Source organism: Artemia franciscana, chromosome 2, assembly GCF_032884065.1.
Source record: "Artemia franciscana chromosome 2, ASM3288406v1, whole genome shotgun sequence".
NCBI classification, from domain to species: domain Eukaryota; kingdom Metazoa; phylum Arthropoda; class Branchiopoda; order Anostraca; family Artemiidae; genus Artemia; species Artemia franciscana.
In genome coordinates, this window is record NC_088864.1 from 50019622 (window position 1) to 50045921 (window position 26300).

A 26300-nucleotide genomic window follows, 5' to 3' on the forward strand; every position below is an offset into this window, starting at 1 on the left:
GGCAAATTTCCTCATTGTAAAATTTCCCTTGAAAAATTCACCCCCCGAAAACTCCCTTCTCCAATGAAAATTATCCTCACATAAAATCTTACCATTAGAAAATTCCCCCCCTCACGCAGATATGTATACATACTTTCAAAATAACAAACATTATACGTAAACAATGGGCAAATTTTGTAACTTAAAGACCTTTCCCCAGAGGCAGGGGGCCATGATATCTCCAAAGCCATAGTTATTGGGCCTATCAACCATGCTGAACAAAATGGCTATCTCAATATTTTGATCTAACGATTTTGAGAAAAAGGGGCGTCGGAGAGGGCCTAGTTACTCTCCGATTTTTTGTGGCTTAAAAAGGGCACTAGAGCTTTTAATTTCCATTTGAATGAACCCTCTTTCTATATTATAGGACCATTGGATCGATACGATCACCCCTGAAAAAAAAACACACATCCGTGATTTTTCTTCTGGCAGAAAATACACAATTCCACATTTTTGCTGATAGGAGCTTGAAACATCTACAGTAAGGGTCTTTGATACGCTGAATCTGATGGTGTGATTTTTATTAAGATGTCATGATTGTAAGGGGTGTTTCTTCCTTTTTTTGAAAAGCAGGCAAATTTCTCAGGCTCGTAACTTTTGATGGGTAGGACTAAACTTAATGAAACTTACATATTTTAAATAAGCATAAAAAACAGATTCTATTTATAGATCTATTAGTACTAAAATTTCGTTTTTTTAGTTTTGGTTACTATTGCGTCGGGTCGCTCCTTACCTATAGTTTGTTACCACGAACTGTTTGATATGGAGCAGTCCATATGCCTTTAAAGTGTATATTAAATAAAAAAAAACTAATTTTTTTTAGCTGAAAGTAAGGAGCGACATTAAAACTTAAAACGAACAGAAATTACTCCGTATATGAAATGGGTTGTCCCCTCCACAATCCCTCGCTCTTTACGTTAAAGTTTTTAATTGTTTTAAAAATAAGAATTGTGGCAAAGAGTCAAACTTTAGCGTAAAGAGCGAGGGATTGCGGAGGGGACAACCCATTTCATATACGGAGTAATTTCTGTTCGTTTTAAGTTTTAATGTCGCTCCTTACTTTCAGCTAAAAAAAATTAGTTTTTTTTATTTAATTTCTGAACGTTTTTGAATTAATGCATGTTTGGTTTTGGCTCTCCGCACATAAATTATTAAAATGAAATTTGTATATTAATTCTTTTTTTGGCTAAATGGCTTTCTCTTAGTTTTGATCAGACGATTTTGAGAAATAAGGGGTGGAGAAGGAGGCCTAGTTGCCCTCCAATTTTTCGGTTACTTGAAAAGGCAACTAGAACTTTTAATTTTTAACGAACGTTTTTATTAGTAAAAATTATACGTAACTTAATAATTAACTTACGTAACAAACTTTCATAATCTTATATTTTTATTTTGTATACGAGAGGGTTTGTACCCTCGTTAATACCTCGCTCTTTGGACTAAATCGTAAGTTTTGTCCCAATTCTTTAACAATGACCCCTGATTCAGAAAGGCCGTAGAATAAATAGTTGAAATTACTAAAAATACTTTAGCATAAAGAGCGAGGTATATATCTCTCCTAAATACCTCGCTCTTTATGCTAAAGTATTTTTAGAACCCCTCATATGCGTAATAATCTCTGTTTGTTTAAAGTTTAAATGCTACTCCTTCCTTTCATTTGAAAAAATGTTTTCATGTTTATTTTTCATTGTTTTCTTATAGTAATGCTAGAAAATCCTGGCCCTTTTCATTGAATTTTTCTTCCCCCATGACAGATTCCTCCAAGGAAAGATCCTCCAACATAGCCCCCTCCCCTCAGCCCCACCGCCAAACAAAATAAAATCCCCCTGAAAACCTCTGTACACTTCCCAATAACCATTACTATATGTAAACACTGGTCAAAGTTTGTAACTTGCAACCTCTCCCCCAGGAATTTGGGGGAGTAAGTCATCCCCAAAGACATAGTTATTATGGTTTTCGACTATGTTGAACAAAAGAGCTATCTCAAAATTTTGATCCGTTGACTTTGGGAAAAATTTGAGCGTGGGAGGGGGCCTAGATGCCCTCCAATTTTTTGGTCACTTAAAAAGGGCACTAGAACTTTTCATTTCCGTTAGAATGAGCCCTCTTGCGACATTCTAGGACCATTTGGTCAATACGATGACCCATGGGAAAAAGGAAAAAGAGAAAAAAAAAAAAATAAATAAACACGCACCCGTGATTTGTCTTCTGGCAAAAAATACAAAATTCCACATTTTTGTAGATAGGAGCTTGAAACTTCTACAGTAGGGTTCTCTGATACGCTGAATCTGATGGTGTCATTTTCGTTAAGATTCTACGACTTTTAGGGGGTGTTTCTCCCTATTTTCTTAAATAAGGCAAATTTTCTCAGGCTCGTAACTTTTGATGGGTAAGACTAAACTTGATGAAACTTATATATTTAAAATCAGCATTAAAATGCGATTCTTTTGATGTAGCTATTGATATCAAAGTTTCATTTTTTAGAGTTTTGGTTACTATTTAGCCGGGTCGCTCCTTACTACAGTTCGTTACCACGAACTGTTTGATTGTTTTTACTGTCTTATTAAAGAAAACTTTGTGAATAAAAAAAGAGGTGGCACTACATTAAGATTTCAAATTTCCCGTCATTTGGGTGCACACAGGCATGGATTTACTGATTACGTTTCTGGCACAATGCCAGAAGCACAATAAATTATCACTGAGTGATTTCTTAAAAAAAATGGATTGATCTGATTTATCGTCAAAGGGCTAGATGCACACTGCCGCCACGCTGCCTTCACAGAAAAGTGATTTTAAACCGACACAGGAATTCTGCGGCCACTTATAAACCATTAGATGTCAAAAATGGCAGCTGAGAGTTTGGTATCCCCTCTCTTGTATTATTTTTGGCTCATCGATTGCGTTCTGTTCAATGCACCTCCCATTTAATCTACTTCCAAACAATAGCCTTAAAGGCACCGAGCTGGTGGACGAGCAGATATGGATTCCGACTCAGATTTATCGCGTATTTCCTATAACAAGTTTTCTTTACTACAAATAGCTTTCTTAAGGTAGTATTTTCGCTTATGGAGCCTAGAGTCCCAATAACTAATATTACTCTATAAAAATCTAAAAAGTTAGGAAAGGAATCCAGCAAATGACTGGTACTTAAGTAGTTGGGGAATATGTTTATGTCGACCCTGATAAAATCTTGTTTTATGTCTATTGCCATAAATCTTAAAGAACTTCTGTAGATGTTTATTCCTCATATTTTTTTTGTCTAATATAATTTTGGTGAGGATTATCACCGATTAAAAAATAGTGGTATTCTATATACGTCGTAAATAAATCGGTAATACTCAGGTGACTTTTTTCTTCTACATTTCCTCCCTCATTTTAAACACAAGGTAATGACCTAATTTCATCAACAATTCCTTTGAGTTATGCCTATTTGAAGATTTTTTAAAATTGGCTTTCTGCCAAACTCTCAGGTGTTTTTTTTTTTTTTTGTTTTTTTTTTTTTGTGAACTTGGCTGGAAAGTAAATTGTGGTGCAAACACAGCTTTTGATACTGAGAGTAGATTTTGCGAATATTTTGTATTTGCTATATATATATATATATATATATATATATATATATATATATATATATATATATATATATATATATATATATATATATATTTATATATCTATATATATATATATATTCTCTATGATATTTTATATGATCACTTTTTTCTGAAAATTGTAATTTTCTTGTAATGCTCTTTTTTGTTTACTAGATTTAGAAGCTTGAAAAAGATGAGAAGCACTTTGTGATAAATTTGAAAGTTAGAAATACTTTTGTTTCATTTTTCAATCCAACCGTTAAAAGTGTCATCAAATCCTTTTGTAATTTTAAGTTATTTATTTCAACAATTTTCTAAAGTGCTGCCTTCGCCTGTTCTTGGACAAAGAAACTCCTATTTTACTGGCTGAGTGCCTTTGCTTCATTTGAGAGATTCTAATCCCATTATAGTCATAGCCCCTCTTTACACCTTCCAAGAAGTCCCCATTTAACTTAAACCTTTCCTTAATACATCCTCCCACTCATACTTGGGGAAGAACTGGCACCGATATTTGGCAATCTCTTATCCCTCATCCCCAAAAAGTGTTCTAGTGATCTCAACCTTTCTCTCATCATGGCCCTAGAAAATGGGATTGAACCACATTTTTGAACTCTTGAAACCTGCCAAAAGTCATTCTGTTTGGTAAAGTTTTCACCTAGGATGTTCAAAACATCAGCATAATCTAAGTCTAGAAGAGTTTTAATTTCCCGGTCGATTCTGTGTTCTTCTGTCGCCTCTGCTGTGCTCCTTAGGACAAAGCCCGTCAAAGCGATCTGTAAAATTGGGATAGAATGTAGCCCTGCTTAACTACCCAAAACTTTCGCTCTATATCGTTTTTGACCTCTTCGGGCCAAAATATTTTTTGCACCGTAAGATGGCAGGATCTGCATGTTTACTGTGGTGTATTTACGCACGCCACTCACACCTTTACAACTTTTTTGCACATACTTTTAAAAGACAAAGATGGTGTGTCTTAGAAAATCTGAAAAGGTCTGAAAACGATAAGAGTGAGCGTCGACCAGAAATGCACACAAGCACCAAAAGAAATATATCATTGAATGTGCGACTTGATTTTTTCATGTTGCCAGGAGTGTTTAGACGAAAATAGGCGTCAGGTCAACTATAATATTTCAAAAGCCGACATTCTCTCCAAAATGTTTTTCGAAAGAGAGTAGAAAAAGTAAAAAATATGTTGAACTTCTGAAAGCAGTTATTTGTAAAATAATGAATATCGGACATTCAAGATATAACTGCTAAAGTTATATAAAACCCCAATTTCCGAATACTTCTGCAAGTGAGAAAAGAAAACATAACTTACTTACGGAAAAAATTGAAATACTTTAGGAACCGAATGTGTCACAATGGATCAAGCCAATATACGTTATTTATACGTTATTTTTTGTATTTTTCACTTTCAAATTTTCCACCTCCTAACTAACTTTTGTGAGTGTGTCTGAATGACGGAAAAGTAATGTAAATATGTAAAAGAGCATTTTTTCCTTCATTTTTAATTTTGTTAGCCACATGAACGAATCTTTCATAAATGGACTAAAAACTCAGATTAGGGCTAGGGGGAATGCTTTCAAAAGTCCTACATTTTCCTGAAGTCTGGCTCAGAGCCTGCACTAACTGAAAATAGGGTGTTTGCTGACACCCCACCACCTCCTCCCATTCGTAATAAAGAAAGACATGGTGCAACTTTAAAAACACTGAAGGAAGTGCGACAGGAGATTCGTGAATTTGCCGTGAAACGTTCGGAAACCTTAAAATAAAAAGAAACAAATTACAGAACAATGTCTCTTTGAGGAAGTCACACAGCCTAGGTTTCTTTAGCTACAGCCTCATTTTATTTTCTATTTTGATTTTTCCTTTTTTTTTGTATGCTTAAGTATACAAGGTGTCTCAGTGTTGCTACAATTTTCATAATCTACATTTTACAAACTATTATACAGGTATGAGAGCTTTCTGTCTTTTTTATACTCACAATTGTATCTTGATTATTCTACAAATGAATTAGAAAGACAAATTTTCCACCGGGAAATCTTTGAAATGAGGTGATTCAAAGATCTGTCTTATCTAAAGTTGCCAAGAGGGAAAACCGGAAACAGGCAAGGAAAGCACAATGATGGATGGGTTTAAATATTTCACCACGTTTTTCCTTTCCTGGAAAAATGACGGAATATTGACTTAGTCATTTGAAAAGCAAAGATTTCATTTTTCAAGAGTGTAAATGAAAAATTATGCTTTAAGGAAGTGTCATTATAGTAGGTATAAAGTTATAAAGCTTGAAATATCTCTTAAGAAGCAAATTTTTGTCACAGATATCTTCTCCTTCTTCCGTATCACTTTCAAACCTAATAATATATTAGGTCTTGTGTAAAGGGGTGACTCCTTACAATGCAATGCTTTGGCGTTTTTGCTGAATTTAATGATGTTATTAATATACAGACACTTAACTGACTTGTACTGTTTTAATCAGTTCGTGGTAACGAACTGTAAATGAGGAACGACTCGGCTCAATAGTAACCAAAGCTCTGAAAAACGGAATTTTAATATTAATCGATACATGAAAAGAATCAGCTTATTATGCTGATTCCAAATATATGAGATTTATCAAGTTTAATTTTACCCATCAAAAGTTACGAGCCTGAGAAAATTTGTCTGATTTTTGGGGGAAACACCCCTAAAAATAAAGCAATCTCAATGAAATACCAGAGAACCCTACTGTAGAAGTTTCAACCTCCTATCAACAAAAATGTGGAATTTCGCTATTTTTGTCAGAGGGCAGATCACGGATGCGTGTTTATTATTTTTTTTTTCTCCAGGGGTGATTGTATCGAAATAATGGTCCTAGACGGTCAGGATACAGTGCATTTGGACGGAAATTAGACATTCTGGTGCCCTTTTTAAGTGACCAAAAAGATTTGATGGCAACTGGGCCCTCTCCCACGCCCATTTCCCCCAAAACTATCTGATCAAAATTTGAGATAGTTATTTTGTTCAGTATAGTTTCGAAATATCAAATAATTATGTCTTTACGTGTCAAATGACCCCCATAGTCCGTGGGAAGAGGCCTGCAATTATGAAATCCGCCCATTGTTTACGTATACTATTTTTTATTGGTAAGTAAACAGACAATGTTTTTTGGGGAAATTTCTGAGGGGTGAATATTCCAAGGGATATATTACACTGGGAGATTTTATAGAATTAGTATACGAAATTTTTTTAATTCTTATATTCTCTTTGCCAAATTTTTCCTGTGGAGATATTCCAGGGTAATTATCCAGGGGCTTTTTTTCACGTGTTTTGATTTCCGGGGAATAATTTTCACGGAAGGGGACATTTCCAGATTTAGTGGTATTATTTCAAAAACGATAAAAATTATTCCATATATGAAGGTTTGCCCCCACCTCATTACCTTCCTCTTTACGCTAAAGTTTGACTGTTTGTCCTAATTTTTTAGAGCGTCTATTGAGACACGGGGGCCGTTTAATTAGAATAGGAAGCTTTTTTAAAAGTGCTCACACCATTAGGGTAAGGAGCAAGGCATTGAGGAGGGGTCAACCCTTCATATATGGAATAAAACTGCCAAAATTAATATGTAAATTTTATTTTAATTTTTCATTTACAGTGAGCCAAATTCGAACCTGCATTAGTTGAAAAACGCTCAGAAATTAAACAAAAAACAAATTTTTTAACTGAAAGTAAGGAGCTACATTAACAATTAAAACGAACAGAAATTATTCCGTACATGAAAAAAGGCTTTTTTTCCATTAGCTGCTATACTTGAAATAATCGTCAGTTACGATTATTTGCACATTTGGTATTGTGCAGGGATCTTTGGTAAATAGGCACGTGCTCGGCTTAGGAAGCTTTCAGTTGCCCTAATTATAGAGGAAGATGGGTGAAAAACATTGACGAAGGAACCCAAGCTTCATTGGTGCCACCACTCAAACATAATTTCGGTATCTACGCCAGGTCGTGTCATACTAGCTTTAGTTTCTTTTGCTTTTCGTCCCTTCCAATTCGTGTGCTGAAACCGTCGCAACTAAAAAAGTCTATGTAAATAGTTTAGTTTTGCCATTTTCTTAAAGCATTTCCTTTAAGCTTTGTCAGCTTCTGCTCTAGGATATGATCTATTTTGCCAATTATTTCACCCCACATTCGGTCATGGGATGCGTCCAGGGAGTGGTTACGGGGATGATACCCCCGCCCATGGGAAGACAATTATAAATACATCCAAAGAGGATAATGAGGTATTACTCTTTTTAAGTCCTGGTAAAACTAAAACTCCTGTTAGTACTTGCCCCTTTCTCCCTCTTGGGAATATTTCCTGTCGATGCTCAAGCACCCACTTCCTATACTGAAAAAAAAATTGGGGCTTACCATAGTTCTGGATTTTCAGGCTTGTAGAGGGAATTTTAAGCGATAATTTCAACACTGTCACTCACCTTGTGGTTCTTCTGCTTCCGTAAATAATTTAAACGAGCCTGAGGACAATGAACCACAGTTCCAGTTGAAATTATCGCATAAAACATTGGAAAATCTGAAAATCCATCGCTAAGGTAAGGTTAAATACAGTTTCGTTTTACTGTAGAATCATGCTGACAATTTATACAGAGGCGTGGCTAAGATTTTGAGCGCCTGTGGATAATCTTAGTTTTTGTGCCCCCTCCCTACACCACCAATATCACAATAGTATTGATAAGAAAATATCAGATTGGTGGAGACAACAGAAGTGCCCTCCTCCCCTTTAGCTACGCCACTGAGTATATAGTCTATTCACTTAAATGACAATAGCCCATTCACTCACAGCTGTTAAACAAATATCATTTTGTAAGATCAAACAGTTCGTGGTAACGAACTGTAGTAAGGAGCGACCCGGCTCAATAGAAACGAAAACTCTAAAAAATGGAATTTTGATACCAATAGCTACATCAAAAAAATCACATTTTAATGCTGATTTTAAATATATAAGTTTCATCAAGTTTAGTCTTATGCACCAAAAGTTACGAGCCTGAGAAAATTTGTGTTATTTTAGAAAATAGGGGGAAACACCCCCTAAAAGTCATAAAATCTTAACAAAAATTACACCATCAGATTCAGCGTATCAGAGAACCCTTCTGTAAAAGTTTCAAGCTCCTATCTACAAAAATGTGGAATTTTGTATTTTTGGCCAGAAGGCAGATCACGGATGCGTGTTTGTTTTTTTTTTTTTTTTTTTCTTTTTTTTCCAGGGGTGATCGTATCGACCCAGTTGTCCTAGAATGTTGCGAGAGGGCTCATTCTAACGGAAATGAAAAGTTCTGGTGTCCTTTTTAAGTGACCAAAAAAATTGGAGGGCACCTAGGCCCCCTCCCACGCTAATTATTATCCCAAAGTAAACGGATCAAAATTCTGAGATAGCCATTTTATTCAGCGTAGTCGAAAAACCTTATAACTATGTCTGTGGGGACGACTTACTCCTCCACAGTCCCCGTGGGAGGGGTTACAAGCTACAAACTTTGACCAGTGCTTGCATATAGTAATGGTTATTGGGAAGTGTACAGGTGTTTTCAGGAGGATTTTTTGGTTGGGGGGAGGGGTTGAAAAGAGGTTGATATACTGGGGGAACTTTCCATCGAGGAATTTGTCATGGGGGAAGAAAATTTCCATGAAGGGAGCGCAGGATTTACTAGCATTATTTAAAAAAAAAAACAATGAAAAAATAAATATGAAAAAGTTTTTTTCAGCTGGAAGTAAGGAGCAGCATTAAAACTTAAAACGAACAGAAATTATTACCCATATGAGGGGCTCACCTCCTCCTAATACCTCGCTCTTTACGCTAAAGTATTCTTAGTAATGTCAACTATTTATTCTACGGCTTTTGTGATTCAGGGGTTATTCTTAATGAATCGGGCCAAAATTTAAGATTTAGTGTAAAGAGAGAGGTACTGATGAGGGGGCGAACCCTCTCATATGTGTAATAAAAACATGAGAATAAAAAATTCTTTACGTAAGCTAGTTTATAAGTTACGTATATCTTTTACTAATAAAAAGATTCGTAAAAAATTAATTCTAGTTGCCTTTTTTATTAACCAAAAAATTGGAGGGCAACTAGGCTTCCTCCCCCGCTCTTTTTTTTTCTCAAAATCATTCGATCAAAATTACGAGAAAGCCATTTAGCCAAAAAAAAAAAAAAAAAAAAAAATGCAAATTTCGTTTTAATTATTTCTCTGCGGAGAGCCAAAATCAAAACATGCATTGATTCAAAAACGTTCAGAAATTAAATAAAAAACAAGTTTTTTCAACTGAAAGTAAGGAGCGACATTAAAACTTAAAACGAACAGAAATTATTTCGTATATGAAAGGGGCTGCTTCCTCATCAACGCCCCGCTCTTTACGCTAAAGTTTTTTACTGTTTTAAAAAGAAGAGTTGAGAGAAAGAGTCAAACTTTAGCGGAAAGAGTGGGACGTCGAGGAGGGAGCAGCCCCTTTCATATACGAAGTAATTTCTGTCCGTTTTAAGTTTTAATATCGCTCCTTACTTTCAGTTGAAAAAACTTGTTTTTTTTATTTAATAGCTTCAAAGAAACGATTTTTTTTTGCAATTCATCGATTTGGCATTGATTTCAATTGAATTTAATAACTTTACTCCTGACATTCTTCTAGAGACTTTCTCTTGTCTACAACTCTCAATTTTCATGCTGTAATACGTTTTTTTATATATATTCTTAACACCTCACACCTTTTGTTTGCAGATATTCCATATGTTGTAGGTTTTAAAAATTGTTCTTTTCTTTCAGAGATCTAAGTGGAAACAGAATAGCGGACGTGAGCAACCTCCATTTTAAGAATCAGAGTGACTTACAAGATCTGCTGCTCCACAACAATCATATACATAAGATTGGTGCTAACTCCTTTGTTGGACTAGATAACCTTAAAACTTTGTAAGCTCTTGTTTTTAATTATTTTAAAATGTGTTTTTAATTTTCAGTTATTATGGAATTTAGTTTGTTCTTTTGCTTGATTAAATTCTAAGAAAACAATGTTTTTTTCAACTGAAATTAAGGCGCAACATTAAAACTTAAAACGAACAGAAATTATTACGTGTATGAAAAGTATTGCCTCCCCCTCGCTACCTGGCTCTTTATGCTAAAGCTTTTAGTATTTTTAAAAAGCTTCCTATTGTTCTAATTAAACGACCCTTGTGTTTCAAGAGTCGTTCTTACAAAATTTGGACAAAATCCAAACTTTAGTGTAAGGAGCAAGGTGTTAAGGAGGGGGTAATCCCCTTCATACATATAATAATTTCTATTCGTTTTAACTTTTAATGTTGCTTCTTACTTTCAGTTGAAAAAACTTGTTATTTTAATTTATTTCTGATCGTTTTTAAATAATACCAGAGAATTTGGCCCCGCCTCAACGGAGAAATCCGCCTCCCCATGGAAATATCTTCTTGACAATTCATTCCGGATGAAGATTTACCCCAGATAATTACCCTTAACCACTCCACGAGTAAAATTTAGACGGAAAAGAGAAAGCAAGGCATTTAAAAAGAATTTTGTACAGGAATTCTTGCAAATTCCACCAGTGTATACTTTCCCCTGACAAGTTCACCACCTGGAAAGTTCCCTCCCCATAGAAAATTCCCCCGTGGAAAAACCCTCAGCAAAAACATCTCCCTCATCAAAATGTATACATACTTCACAATAGCAAATTCAACATGTAAAAATGGGCACATTATATGACTTAAAAGACCTTTCCCTTGAGGCTGCGCAGTGAGGGGGTTATGTTATATTCAAAGGCACGGTTATTGGGGCTTTCAACTATGATGAGAAAAAAACCTATCTCAAAGTTTTGATCGGGCAACTTTGCGAAAACAAGGGATGAAGGAGGAGGCCAGGTTGCCCCCCAATCTTTTTGGTCACTTCAAAAGGGCCCTTTTTGTTTCCATTTGAATGAGCCCTCTCACGATATTCTAGGACCAATGGTTCGATACGATCACCCCTGGAAAAAAAAAACGAAAAGCAAACAAGTAAACACGTATCAGTGATCTCTCTTCGGGCAAAAAATACAAAATTGCATATTTTTCCAGATAGGAACTTGAAACCACTACAGTGGAGTTTCCTGATGCACTGGATCTGACGGTGTGATCTTTATTCGGATTCTAATACTTTTAGATTATAATATCTTTAATGGGTGAGACTAAACCTAATGAAACTTATATATTTAAAATCAGCGTAATAAGCCGATTCCTTTGATATATCTATTGGTATCAAAATTCCGTTTGTTCGCTCCTTACGTACAGCTCGTTCGCACGAACTGTTTGATTACAGCTACTAGCAAAACCATGGTTAATTTGTTTTTACTTTGGGTCACACAAAGAAATTTTAAGAAAACTCATGACCTGGACATCTTTTTAGGGAGAGAGAACCGGAGCAAAAGAAAACGAGGGATTTTCTTAAGGAGAGAGTTATACAGAGGAAAAGAAAAGGAGGGGTTTTCTTAGGGAGAGAGAGCTACGAAGGGAAAGACAAGAAGGAAGATTGAGGGAAACTTATTTTATTGACTGATTTTCATTCAACTAGTATATTATGAATAAATAAAGTTTGGATATACAGATCAACAAAGTGCTTTTTTTCGTCACATCGAGTGGTCGAAACAAAAAATGAACAACAGGTTATTTCTCACCAGAAACTGAAAATCTAGTCATAAATTAAAATCAATATTTTATGTATATTTTGGCCTCTCTGTATTTTAAGTAAGGGACAAATTACATTTCATTAACTTAAGCGGGGGTCGAGGGGGCTGGTCTGATACATATCTTTTGATATGTGGTCATTTTCATCCTTCTATATAATTTGCTAGGTTCGTCTTTTTTTAAGCATATAACGTCAATCCTAGAGGAACATATTCAAGGGCTGAAGGCCCGAGCGAAATGAGAGAGATGCATTAAGCCGGCATAGGGGAAACTTTGCCAGTGAAAATATCACTAAGTAAGTAGGTAATAGTAATTTTGGTTAGTAGATAATTATTCACTTGCGACACCTTGCGACCGGTATTTGCCTTATGCTTGTGAATGAGCGTGTTCGCAATGCTATGAACTAACGTTACACCCCAGAAACATTATACAGCATATGCTGCTGTTACAGCTGTTTGAAAATTCTGAGCATTGCTCAGGTCTGCTGAGAATCAATACTTATTAATAGACCTTTGTTTTATACATTATCAATAATTCTAATATAATAATAATAATATAATATTATTTTATTACCCGTCCAAAGCAAACAGAAGACGGGGCATATAAAAATACAAGAAATAAAAGAGTAGGCCTTCACAATGTATTCGTAATTAATACTCACTAGCACGAAAAGACTGGTTAAACCATGGCGAAAACACAAACAGATTGAGTTCTACTGACGGAGGATTTCAAACCAGGGATGGCTTTTAATATTATAATTAAACTTTGATATCTGATTAAGGATGGCTAAAGTTGGGTCTGTAATGTTATAATTTATAATAAGAAAAGAATTTTGGGACCAAAAAGGGAGACGAACCAAAAATTTAGCCTGCTTAAAGAAAAGAGATTCAAGTTTACGTTTATCGCACTCCGGAAAAAAAAATGCTGCAAAGAGGACTCAAATACAAAAAATGGGGGAAGACAATTGTATTATAAAGGCAAGTTAAAGCAGTAAAAACTACCACGTGTGGTACATCAAGAAAATAAGTTTTTTTAAATGTATAATCAATATCCTACCTCAGGGAGAATTCCCTTTAAGATTTGCCGAAAGTGTCATGGAGAAATTGAAAAAATTTGACAAGCTAGAATATTGAGCAGTCTTTTTCAGATCTTTTCATGCGTTAAGTTTCATAAAAGAGCCCACCCTATTGTTTTTTTTTTTTAGCTAGGTATTAGTTATTGCTGTATCCGATATAAAAATTTGAACTAATAAGGAAATTGATCAATTTGTTAAATAGCACTTGAGTGTTTTCGCAATTCAAATATCAATTTGCCTACCTTTCCCCAAAGCAAGTTATTATCTTCTAAGATTGCCTAGCAGGGCTACCCCTGATGTGTATGGTCAGCCACCTCAACCTTCGTCCTAGAAAATAAAACACAAAAAAGTTAAAAGTTATAATGTCTGGAAACATGCGACTTCCTTGCAAAGCTATGTTCCTTGCTTTATTTTACCTCCTCATTTTTTTTTTTAATTTCTCTCTCCCTGGCTGGAATTTTTCGTTGATTTTTATGCTCTTCGCCCAAATTTTCCAATATTTCAATGCAGTTTCTGCTTATCTTTTTTTATATAATAACCAGGTTTAATACCCGAATTTTTAGGTTCAATTTCAAAAGTTTAGTTAACATATTCTTTTGATTGCTTTTATTTTTCGGAAAACGTCTCCTAGCTGTTTCAAGACAAGTCACTTCACATTTCCTTTAATAATAACTTAGATTCCTCTTCGATAAACAAGCGATTTCATTAAATTCAAGCACAGTAATTAACAGATCATCTCAGCTGTCAGTCTAATTGGATCTAAAGATATTGGAGTTACAAATTAGAAAAAGATCTCGGGCACTGGACTGGAAAAGCTGAGCCAAGTTTGGTTGACTATCATGTCGAATGAAATTCAGCCAAACCGTGACATTTTAAACAATCTTGGTTTTGCAGATCTGTTTCATAAGATTTCATTTTTTCTATTTGAATTGTGAACTCCAGTTATAAATAGTTACTCATTATACTTACTCATAATACTTATTATACTCATAATTATATAATATCATATATAATATTATATGATAATATTATATAATAATATTATATGATATTATATAATTATATAATATCATAATTATATAGATCATAATAATTATAGTCATAATACTTACTCATTATGAATAGTTTTGCAATTTTGAACAATTGGCATCAGGCCATTCTTCCAATAACATTTCTTCCAATAACATTTCCAATATGAGATAATTTTATAATGGCAGCTAATTTGTAGGAAAGGGTTTGACCACCCTCCCCCTCCCAAGAATAAAATTTCAGACTCATAAAAACCAAACAAAATGCATATAAACAGATTTTTCGTGCGTTTTTTAAAGTTATTTGCATCTCCTTCGAAACAAAATCCTGGCTACGGCCCTGCTTTCATTGCTATCTGGTTGTCATATCAACTAATAATTCTGCTCGCCCATGTTATTCTTAAGCAAGATAAATATTTTTATTTCTTGGAAATGATAGTAAAAAAAACACACGTATGAAATTCTATCTTAATGTTGTGTTTATGATAAAGTGTATCCAGTACATTAAACTTTTGGCCGTTCTTATCCACGGTTGCCTGCTACTATACTAAGTTGAACATTTTACTGTTAAATTAAGGTAATGATATCACTGATTATTGACTGTTGTCACCGATTATTTATTACTTTTTAAACGCTTAATATTTTGGCTCTTGACTCGATTATCCTTTTTTTTGCATCCTACTTAGTTTCGTTTAGTCTTTACTTTTATATAATTTAACATTTTATTTTTCTGTTCACCTCGATACCTGGTGTATTTTATTTGTAGGTTAAAAATAATTCATTTATGTTGTTTGTTTAGTATCTAAGGACACCAAACAAAAAAAAAAGCTATTTAAGCTAAAAACAAAAAAGTAAATGTAATGGTTTCTCTTCATCTCAAATCAGTAAATATATTTTATAAGTTTGTTCTCTGAAAGAATTTTCAAATGTGTTAACACATTTTTAATTCACACTTTCTACATCACCACTCGAGCCGGTTTAATTTGAGTCTACAAGTAAGCATAAGGGGATTAGTGGTTCCAGTTGGGAGGAATGTCTTGTGGGGATATGTTTAAAATATACCTTTTTAAGAGAAAAATGAAAATTCACCCCCTCTCCTAAATATTGCAAATATCTATTTTCTGTATTGTCATAGAAAATTGGAAAAATCCCTTCCCCAAGCTTTCTTTAAAAGTTTGAAATATGTTTATCTTTCCCGAATCCTCACTTAGCTGGGAAGTGTTATCGATACTGTGCAAAAAAGTTAAAAAAGATTGAAAAAATTTCCAATTAATTGAAAAAGAAATTAAAGGAAGTGTCACACTTGAAAAAATTTTGAAGGACAGGAAGATGAGTCTGCTAACCGATTTTAGAATACCACAATGACTGTGGTCTAAAATGGTTCTAAAACGTGGTTGCTTCGAAACGCAGAGGAAGATTAAATCCGGAAGATCTGTTAAACGCTGAGGAAGATCTGTTTAACGTGAAATGTTTTTCGGAGGAATTGTCTAGGGACTGTTTTAGGCAACAGTCTGACAGATGGTATGTCAAACGACAATCTGTGCAAAAACTGTTGTTAAATTCTATTTTCTTGGACTTCAATGAAAGAAATGCTGAGATGTCTTGAACGCATTTTACGAGTGAGAGATGACAGATTGAGCTTTTTAGCCATCCATTTGGGGCTAAAGGTAAAGCAGGTCGTCCCCAATTGGGGCAGGAAGAGGTTACGATGGAGGATTTGAATAAAACAGGAACTTCATGAGAGGGGAAGAAAAAGGAAGTCTTGAACAAATTGGGGCGGATGAGGAGTGTCGGAAGTTGTGTTTGGCCTCAGGGGCCTTGATGCTGCCGTGAGTAGTTAGCAGTAGTAATAATAATTGTATTTTTCCTGAATACCAGCTTCGCTAAACACCAGACCTCCTCAAAGAAAATTAATATGACATCCGTCTAAAGTTTCAGCTACATCCATGTATTACCTGTGAGTTCTATTGTCAATAAATAAAGAAATAACATTCGTTGAAAGAAATATACTCTCCTAATTCAAGTTCTTTTTGTACGCCTTTTTTTCTTTCTTTTTTTTGAGTTTACTGATACTTCAATGACTATATGGCAGAAACCTAGTTAAACTTTATGTTTTGCAGAGATCTGTCATCCAACCGAATCTCATATATCGATCCTGAAGCATTCATACCATTCCGGAACTCACTCACAGATCTGTAAGTATTTAAATGCCAACAGATAAATCCCACCATTTTTCATGGTAACTAATAGTTCTGGTTGCCCATGTTATCTTGAACCAACATAAATATTCCCATTTCTTGAAAATAATAGTCTCAGAAGCAGAGATATGAAACTGTATTTTAATGTTGTATTTATGATAAAGTGTTTCTAGTACATTAAACTTTCGGCCCTTCCTGCTGATGGTTGCCTGCTACTATGCTAAGTTGAACTTGTCATTGATAAATTAAGGAGAATCGGTGAGCGTAAATTCCTCTTAAGGTTTACGATATCCTGGTGAAAGTGGAATTCATGTCAATTTTGCTGGTCAGGTTCCTTTATAAAAGTCATTATTTAAAAGTGTTTCTAGAACTTAGATGGAGATAGAACTAGATATAATACTCTACATAATATTGGGGGGTATCAGTGCAAAATATTAGGTGTACTAAAAATTTATGTTTGCATTGACAGGTGAAGATTTTTATTCCAGGAAATGGCATGAATGTTCTGGGCGAAGAAAGTTTGTGTATGCTTTTAAACAAATGTGTTTCAAAGAGTTATTTAAAACATAACACTGCATAAAATAGTAAAGTTTGTGACGAAATTAACGGTAATTAAATAATTCATACTATTTTAAGACGAATTTGCTTGGTTCTTAATGGCTTAGAAAAAAAGGTTTTCCTACGGAGTTCATAGAGCTTGGGTGTAGCTCTGTTACTGTGAATGTCCAAAATCTGGTTAATGTTGACATTCAACGCTGAATGTGCGAAATTCCTTTTTCTCTGCTTTGATTCAATTAGCTTTACGAATCAGCTTTTTCAGTCTAATGCAAGCTTTGATGGTGAAAAGTTAAAGTTAGTGTAGGTTAAATTAGGTTCTAAATCTCAGGAATGATTTAAAACCTAACATAACCCGTCACCAACAAACCTTGCATAAAACTGAAAAAGTTGAGGGGCAACGCTGACTAAATCCAAGGAGAAAAAATAGTTATTTTGGTCATTCACCAATTTTGTACATGCAGGGTAACAGCTCCATGTGATAAGATATATTAATTTATCGGTAGAACTAGTTTAACTACTAAAACTATATAACCAAACTAAACTAAAACAATAATCTACTCTATGTATCTTGTGAATTTAGGCATAGGAGCATAAGCCACGGCAGCATTGTCAGCATTTTTCAATTATATACTTTGCCGTCTTAGTAAGAAAAATAATTATATACCAACTGGGAAGTTAAGCCAGCAAGTGTGTCATTTAGGCGAGCTTGGCCGAGTGAGAACAGCTTCTTGTTCACCAGGTTTGACTTTTCCCGAAAGAAAAGCCGCTTCATATTTGCTTTTAAAAAGCGCCAAAGGAGAATGATACCGGAAACAGTAAGAAAGGGCATAGGTAGCTTCGCCTGAACAATCCGTAATGAACAAATGGCTGGACTTGTCATAATCTTGTTCGCGCTGACTATCTTTTTCAAAAAACTTTTAGGCAGGAATATCAAACAGTTCGTGGTAATGAACTGTAAGTAAGGAGTGACCCACCTCAATAGTAACCGAAACTCTAAAAACAGAATTTTGATACCAATAGAGATATCAAAAGAATCGGGGTTTTATTTTGGTTTCAAATATGTAAAGCTCCATAAGTTTAATCATACCAATCAAAGGTTACGATTCTGAAAAAAATTGCCTGATTTTTGAAAAAGAGGGGAAACGCCCCCTAAAAGTCACAGAACTGTAATGAAAATTGTACCATCAGATTCAGTGTATCAGATAATCCCACAGTAGAAATTTCAAGCACATATCTGAAAAAAATGCGAAATTTTGAATTTTCTGTCAGAATAAAGATCACGGAGGCGGGTTAATTTGTTTGTTTGTTTTTTGTTTGTTTTTCCCAGGGGCGATCGTATCCACCCGATGGCCCTAGAATATCTTGAGAGGGCCCACCCAAACGGAAATTAAAAGTTCTAGTGCCCCTTTTAAGTGACCAAAAAAAATTGGAGGGCAAATAGGTTCCCTCCCATGCCCCTTTTTCTCAAATCATTCAATCAAAATTTTGAGATAGCCGTTTTGTTCCATCAATTTACAAAATTTGCCTATTGTTTACCTATAGTATTTTTTTATTGGGAAGTAAACACATATTTTCTGGGAGGGGTATTTCTGCTGGTGGGATTTTCCTCGGGGATACTTTTTCATGGAGAGGGAAGTTTCCAGGGGTGAATTTTTCAGGGAAAATTTTACACTGGGGAAATTTGTCAGAATTGCTATACGAAATTCTTCTTATGTATTGCTTTCTCTTTTCCGTCTCAGTTTTACGCATAGAGATGTTAAGGGTAATTGTCCCGGGTAAATTTTAACCAGGATCTGATCGTTTTGCGAATAAATTCTTGGAGAGGAGGGATTATTCCGTTGAGTAGTAGCCAGATTTCCTGGTATTATTTAAAAAACGAACAGAAATTAAATAAAAAAACTATTTTTTTCAACTGAAAGTAAGGAGCAACATTAAAACTTAAATCGAACAGAAATGACTACGTATATGAGGGGATTACTCCTCCACAACACCTCTTTACGCTAAAGTTTGAATTCTGTCCCAATCTTTTAAGAGCGACTCCTGAAACACTATGTTCATTTACTTAGAAAATAAGAAGCTTTTTTTTAAAGTACTAAAAACATTTAGCGTAAAGAATGAGGTGTTGTGGAGGAGTAACCCCCATTATATTCGTAATAATTTCTGTTCGTTTTAAGTTTTAATGTTGCTCCTTACTTTCAGTTGAAAAAAACTTTTTTTTTTTATATTTAATGCATTAAAAGCTCCGGACAGCACAGCGAAAGATTCTCCTAGTAGAGGTTCCTCAGATGGCAATCTATAGACTTCTTTACTTGAAAAACAGTGTGCTAACCAGCAAAAGTCTCTTCTTAAATGTAGAAAAAGCTTAGTTTTTAGGATACAAAAGACAGATTACTTTTGATAAGGGATCAGTAATGGTATTTCGGGTCGTATCAAACAGTTCATGGTAACGAACTGTAAGTAAGGAGCAACCCGGATCAGTAGTAACCGAAACTAAAAAAAAATGTACTTTTGATACCAAAAAATACATTAAAAGAATCAGGTTTTTATGCTGATTTCAAATATATAAGTTTCATCAAGATTTTATTTGTTTCTCTCACGGTTGATCGTATCGATCCAGTGGTCCTAAGATATCGCCAGAGGGCTGATTATTTGGAAGGATCTTTCCATGGAGGATATTTTCATGGGGGAAGGGACATTTCTATGAAGGGGGTGGTGGATATTATTTAAAAAACGATCTGAAATTAAATAAATTAAACTGCTGTTAGTGATTCCAAAGAGAATATCCTAGTATGAGCTTCTAAGGGATCATTGACTATAAAGCCCACCTATATCCTGGAAAATAACTTTCATTACTTTCCCTATATGTAGCGACCCGAAATCCCATCAGCGAACCTTTCAGACCTTTTTTAGAGTTAGAGACATTGCTTTAATATCAACCGCTGCTTTATCCCAAGAGAACCTTCAGTCATGTTATACAGTGAAACAGTAAAGGTTATCATCATTATTGCTAGTGTATAACATTGTAACGAAAGCGCTGCATTTATCTATTACAAGTCCTTTCCTTTTTTATCCCACATAGTTACTTAATATCAACAATCAATTATCTATATGGCCATTACCATGTCCCCTTATTGTTGTCATTCTTTTCTTGATGGAGGTCATTCCCTAGATTAGGGATCCTCATTCTATTCATCTTGATAAATTATTTATCCAGAATCAGAACTAACTTCCAATCAACAATATGTCCTTAGGCCTGCCAAAATAAACAGAACCCAATGGACAATTTATGGGAGCTTAGAATCGATAAAGGTCATCTAGTGCTGTTCAGGGACAAATTCTGACTTTTCTTTATTTCTTTAGGGATTAGCATAATAATAGAAGACTAGAAATCTCTAGAGAACACTATTTATGATTTCTTGGCTATGTTAGTACTTCCTCGTATCCTAAGAGATAAACATTAAAAAAGAAAGAAAATGACACCTAAATGAGAATAGCATTTCATTAATTCATTGAACAGTCTCTGATTCTACTTTGATTCACTTTTACCATCTAAATAGGTTACAAACAATGTTCACCACTAGTTTTTTTTCAGACTCGCATCGAGTCTATATCTAGGGGATTCTACTTTTAAAAGTAACAAAAACACTCAGTCGTAAAAATTGTTCACCCTTTCATGAATTAAGAGACCCCTTTAAGTGTTGGAATGATGTCTTTCACGGGAATTTAGCTTTCATCCAAAGGATTATAATAAAGCACTTTGACCTTCCATAGAAGGGAAAGGAAGAATTTCAGACATTCACCCCTACTTGCTGGAAGACCAAAATTTTTTAAAGAAACTGGAATATCTTGTAAAATGTGACAAAATATGGTAAGCATCTGTAAAATAAAAAGTTTCTTCCCTGAGAAAGTATTGATGTCTTGCCAACCTTTGCGAATTTCTATAGAACTCTTTGGGAGCTTCAAAGCTGATAGTCTTCAAATTGAACGTTCCTGCCCCTATAATCACCAAAAATCATATCAATCATTCGAGCTATTAATTTCTGCAATTAATGTGCAAACTATTTGGTAGTTAAATATGTAAAGAAAATTCGAACTAACCTTACAAAGCATTTTTATTTTGATAATATGGTGAATCATCAAACGAACAAATGCACTGCCTAAGTCCTATGGGTCATTTTCCTTCTTTTTTTAGCGCAAGCACATGCACTATTGCATAGAAAGTAAATGCGCAAAACATAAGGTATCATGGAAGACCTTTTCATTCCAGCAGGAAACAGGGGCAGTTTTTAAACAGTAAACAGAAAATTCCATGCACCTGTAACTAGTGGAAGCCAGACTGATTCAAAATCAATCATTAAATTAATATCTCTTTCTTCCAGGTCGAAACTTTAATATGTATCAGATCCCCCGACTCTGCTCCTCCCGAATAGACTTATTACACTAAAATAAATATATTTGTCCCTTCTGCCCCTTTCAAGCCGGTAGATCACTCTTGTTTATCAAACATCAACTTCCATACTTCAAAGTGGTAATGGCTTTGGCGAATTTTCGACTGCTCTGCACCGCCATGTCTTCTTAAGCGATCGGTCCACGATTGATTATATAAAGAAGCAAGTTTTTTTTAACTATAAGTAAGAAGCGACTTTAAAACTTAAAACGAACAGAAATTATTCAATATATGAAGGGGGTTGTCCCCTCCTCAACCCCTCGCTCTTTACGCTAAAGTTTGATTCTTTCTCACAACTCTACTTTTTAAAACAATAAAAAAACTTTAGCGCAAAGAGTCAGGCGTTGTGGAGGGGACAGCCACTTTAATATACGGAATAATTTCTTTTTGTTTAAAGTTTTGATGTCGCTCCTTACTTGCAGTTAAAAAAAACTTGTTCTTTTATTTCATTTCATTTTATTTATTTCATTTCTGAACGTTGTTGAATTAATGCATGTTTTGATTTTGGCTCACCGCACATGAATAATTAAAACGAAATTTGCATATTAATTTTTTTTTTGCTAAATGGCTTTCTCGTATTTTTGATTCGATGATTTTGATAAAAAATGGGGTGGGGGAGGAGGCCTAGTTGCCCTCCAGTTTTTAGTTACTTAAAAGTGCAACTAGATTTTTATTTTTTTTACGAAAGTTTTTGTTAGTTTTAAACATACGTATTTTACGAATTAATTTACGTAACGAAATTCTATATTTGTGTATTTTTATTACGTATATGAGGTGTTTCACCCCCTCATTAATACCTCGCTCTTTACATTAAAGCTTGAATTTTGTCCCAAATCCTTAAGAATGACCCCTGAATCGCAAAGGCCGTAGAATAAATATTTGAAATTACTAAAAATACTTTAGCGTAAAGAGCAAGGTATTGTGGAGGAGACAAACCTCCTTATATACGAAATATTTTATGTTCGTCTTAAGTTTTAATGTTTCTCATTACTTCCAGTTGAAAAAAATTATTTATTTTCTCATTGTTTTTTTTTAAATAATACTAGAAAATCCTGCGCCCCCTTCATAGAAATTCTCTTCCCTCATGATAAATTCCTCAATAAAAAGATCTTCCCACGTAACCCCCTCCCCCGATCCACCCCCACCCCAACGCGAAAAAGTCCCCTGAAAATGTGTCTACACTTCATAATAACCATTACTATGTGTAAAGAACGTTCAAAGCTTGTAACTTGCAGCCTCCCCGGGAACTGTGGGGGATTAAGTCGTCCCCAAAGAAATAGTTATTAAGTTTTTGACTACGCTGAACAGGATGGTTATCTCAAAATTTTGATCCGGTGACTTTGGGAAAAAATGAGCGTAGGAGGGGGCCTAGGTGCCCTCCGATTTTTGGTCAGTTAAAAAAACACTAAAACTTTTAATTTCCGTTAGAATGAGCCCGCTCGCGACATTCTAGGACCACTGGGTCGATACGATCACCCTTGGGGAAAAACAAACAAACAAACAACGTGATCTGTCTTCTGGCAAAAAATACAAAATTTTACAATAGGGTTCTATAGTAGGGTTCTCTAATACGCTGAATCTGATGGTGTTATTTTCGTTAAGATTATATGACTTTTAGTGGGTGTTTCCCCCTATCTTCTAAAATAAGGCAAACAGTTCGTTACCACGAACTGTTTGATAGAGCAACTTCTTTTATTGATATCTTTTTATGTCCTCCCAAAGACTTGCATTTTATATCACATGGTCACCTTACATAGGTCTTTACGAGAATCGGAATCGAATTTCGAGAGCGCGAAAATTTTCACTCGTTCAAGAGTTACGCGTCCTCTTGCGTGCTTCCATATAAAAAAGTACGCCAGAGTTTTGTCCATGGTTTACCTGAAAATGCCATCCTTATTCAGCCTTGCTATTCTGCTAAGCAGTGGGTCAGTCTGTGGAAGAAATGTGAGTGTTTACAATCTGTTGTAATGAACATTGTCCATATTTTTAGGGAGCAGTATTGCTCTCACCTTCTCATTCTCCATCGTGAGCATCTATTTGACCAAACCTCCTTAAGAGTTGTATGATTCGAATTTCTCTGGAAAGGTAACTGACATTCACAGAAGCTGCCTCTTCTCCGAGAGCGTATCTAGGATTTTCTTTTTCTTTTTTTTGAAGGGGGGAGGGAGGTATTTTTATTGGCGGATGTTTTACAAAAATAAACTTCACAAAATGCATCAAATTTTATTGTATCTGCATCAGGACCGTATCCAGGATTTTTTTCGGGTAAGGGGGGGGGGGGTCGTTGGTTACGCAAAGAAAAATAAAAGACCATACAAAAATTGTTTATATCCATTTTGTTACGTTTTTACGAGTTGGACAAACATATCGGAGAGGGAGGGGTTCAAACCCCCTAACCTCCCTGGAAACGGCCTTGATCTGCATTTGTGTTACTTTTTTACGAGTCAGACAGAAATTGCAGAGTGGGGTTCAAACCCATTAACCACCCACCTCCCTGTATACGGCCTTCTTCTCCTGCTTCTACAGCAGAAATCCCCGAAGATGAGTAGTTTGCTCTATTTGAATTTAAATTCTCAGCATCAGATCCCATTCTAGAAACTAAACTTGAATTGGGACTTGATGATTGTTTTGATTTTCTTTTACGATGTGTTTTATTGGTAAAAAAAAGTTATTGAATAGAATAATGAAAATTATTATCTTAGAAAATCCTTTCACTGCCTGAAGCTGACAAAAAAAGTCGAAAGGTATTGATGTAGTTGGTATTCTGCATCTAAAAACAATGGTTATGCTTCGATATAGTATTTGACCTTTCCTATTCAGATGGCGTTGGTTCAAAGAGCCGCGCCTTCAACCTTTTGAACTGGAGATGTTTTCCCCTCCCCAAAAGGCTAGATTTGTATTCCACTGTGCTTCTTTCCACCCCATTATTGTTTCTGTAAAGTTGTGCAAAGTTTTTTGGAGAAACAGCTTATGAGTTAAAGGGAAAATGTCTTGTCCCTCCCCGCCACAGTTTCACCATAGTGGGCACAGAGATGCTTTACCAGCATTTTAAAACACATATATCCATGCCGATATTTATGGTTCTCAGTTGGTCCTGGGATGACACATCCCAGACCTCGCTTTCGATTCCCTGATTTACGCCACTATCTTGCACTAAGCTGGAAAAGAGGGGGTAAAGCCTGTAATCATTAGACTACTAAGAAGCATATACTCGGGTCATAATTTTCCTGTTGTGATTCTTTAAGGCAGGGGACTCTCATTTCTTTTACTCTGTTTAACAGTAATCTTTTGGACGCATGGAGATTACATATTTTGATTGATGTACATCTTTTATTCTTTCTTCTTAATTTTTCTCGGGCTGTATATGCTATCCTCGCTGTTTGTTAGCGTAATTGTTCGTTCTTTTGTCTTTGTCTTCTATTTTTTCGTTTATGCACCGTCTTTTTTGGCTCTTTTGTTATCCCATTTTCAAATGAATTTATTAGTTAATTAATATCCAATCTATTTCTTTTGTTAATCTATTTTTTTCCGCTAAATATGGTAATCACACAGTACTTTTTGATATGTCGCTACATTTAGTCCAACCCTGGGGTGGAGGTTCATAGCAGGGTACGAGAATGAAATGTCATCTCTCAACTAAATATGCAAGAAATAGAGGGAAAGGTGGCCAAGCGATGTCTTGAATTTGACCATATCTGATCCAGCCTTTATGCGTGAGGAAGCTCCCAAATTCCTGATATCTACCAGAAGAGGTTACTAAACCCCAATCAAACTCAGTAGGGAACTGAGAACTAGAATCCTCTCTGCGCCTCTTCGGGGTCTGGATCTAACCCGAGCTGCTTTAGTCCTGGACTTGATTTTAACTTTTGACACTTAAGACAAAAGTCTTTGAGAACAAGGGCTAATTTCTACGTAGTGCATTTTTAGGGCTGAATCTTGTGAGCTATGAGAAGTGGAACCTATTCACTGAATGATAGAAGGGGAATGTATTTCTCAAAGTTTAGGGGTAGGTAATTTTTTTTATTCTTCTCCATGAAAATAACAAAAAGGGTATTTTTAGTAAAAACATTAAAAAATTACGTTTAGACATCTAAGGGTAGGAAAAAAAAATCAAGGAGGTGAATTGCAATCCTTAAAGACCAGGAGGACAAAGCTAGGGCAAGACTAATTGGTGGTACTGGGTATGAGAGTTTCTGAATCTTCCCTTATTTGGGGAGGGTTAGTTTTTTCTTCAGGGATTATGTTCTATGACACGATATTAATATTTCTTTTTTCTCATTTTTCCTTTTTCTAAGGAACGTAGGTGATAACAGCTTCGATATTCTTCCAACAGCTGGACTAGAGAATGTTGAACACCTGAAGGCATACAATAATCCAAGATTACACATGTTTCCTGGGCCAGAATCTCTACCACGAGTTCGCAGTCTTATTGCCTCTTATGCTTACCACTGCTGTCAATATTTAAACGAGGTTGAAGACCCGGGGCCTCTTTTGGCTGAGGACATGGAAGATTTCAATGCTTCAAGCTTTTTAGGTATAATTCAACTTTGAGACCCACTATTTCTAAGTGATTTCAACCCTTATGTTCTTATTTTTACTATGTAGTTAGATTTCTAAGTCATTCAAACTCTTTAATTGTCTTCCATGATATTGATAGCTAGCTCTAAACAATAAGTTTTTCTTAT

General features: G+C 35.1%; 1 protein-coding gene across 4 annotated transcripts in view; it reads left to right on the forward strand.

Moving 5' to 3' along the window:
* LOC136043198 (lutropin-choriogonadotropic hormone receptor-like) overlaps nucleotides 1-26300 on the forward strand; it is a 327975-nt gene that overhangs the window by 222293 nt on the left and 79382 nt on the right. For all 4 annotated transcript variants that reach the window (XM_065728133.1, XM_065728150.1, XM_065728140.1 and 1 more), the window contains 3 exons: nucleotides 10412-10555; nucleotides 16533-16607; nucleotides 25911-26149. In XM_065728133.1, coding sequence (XP_065584205.1) covers nucleotides 10412-10555; nucleotides 16533-16607; nucleotides 25911-26149 — 458 coding nt within the window. The remainder of the gene's footprint in view (nucleotides 1-10411; nucleotides 10556-16532; nucleotides 16608-25910; nucleotides 26150-26300) is intronic.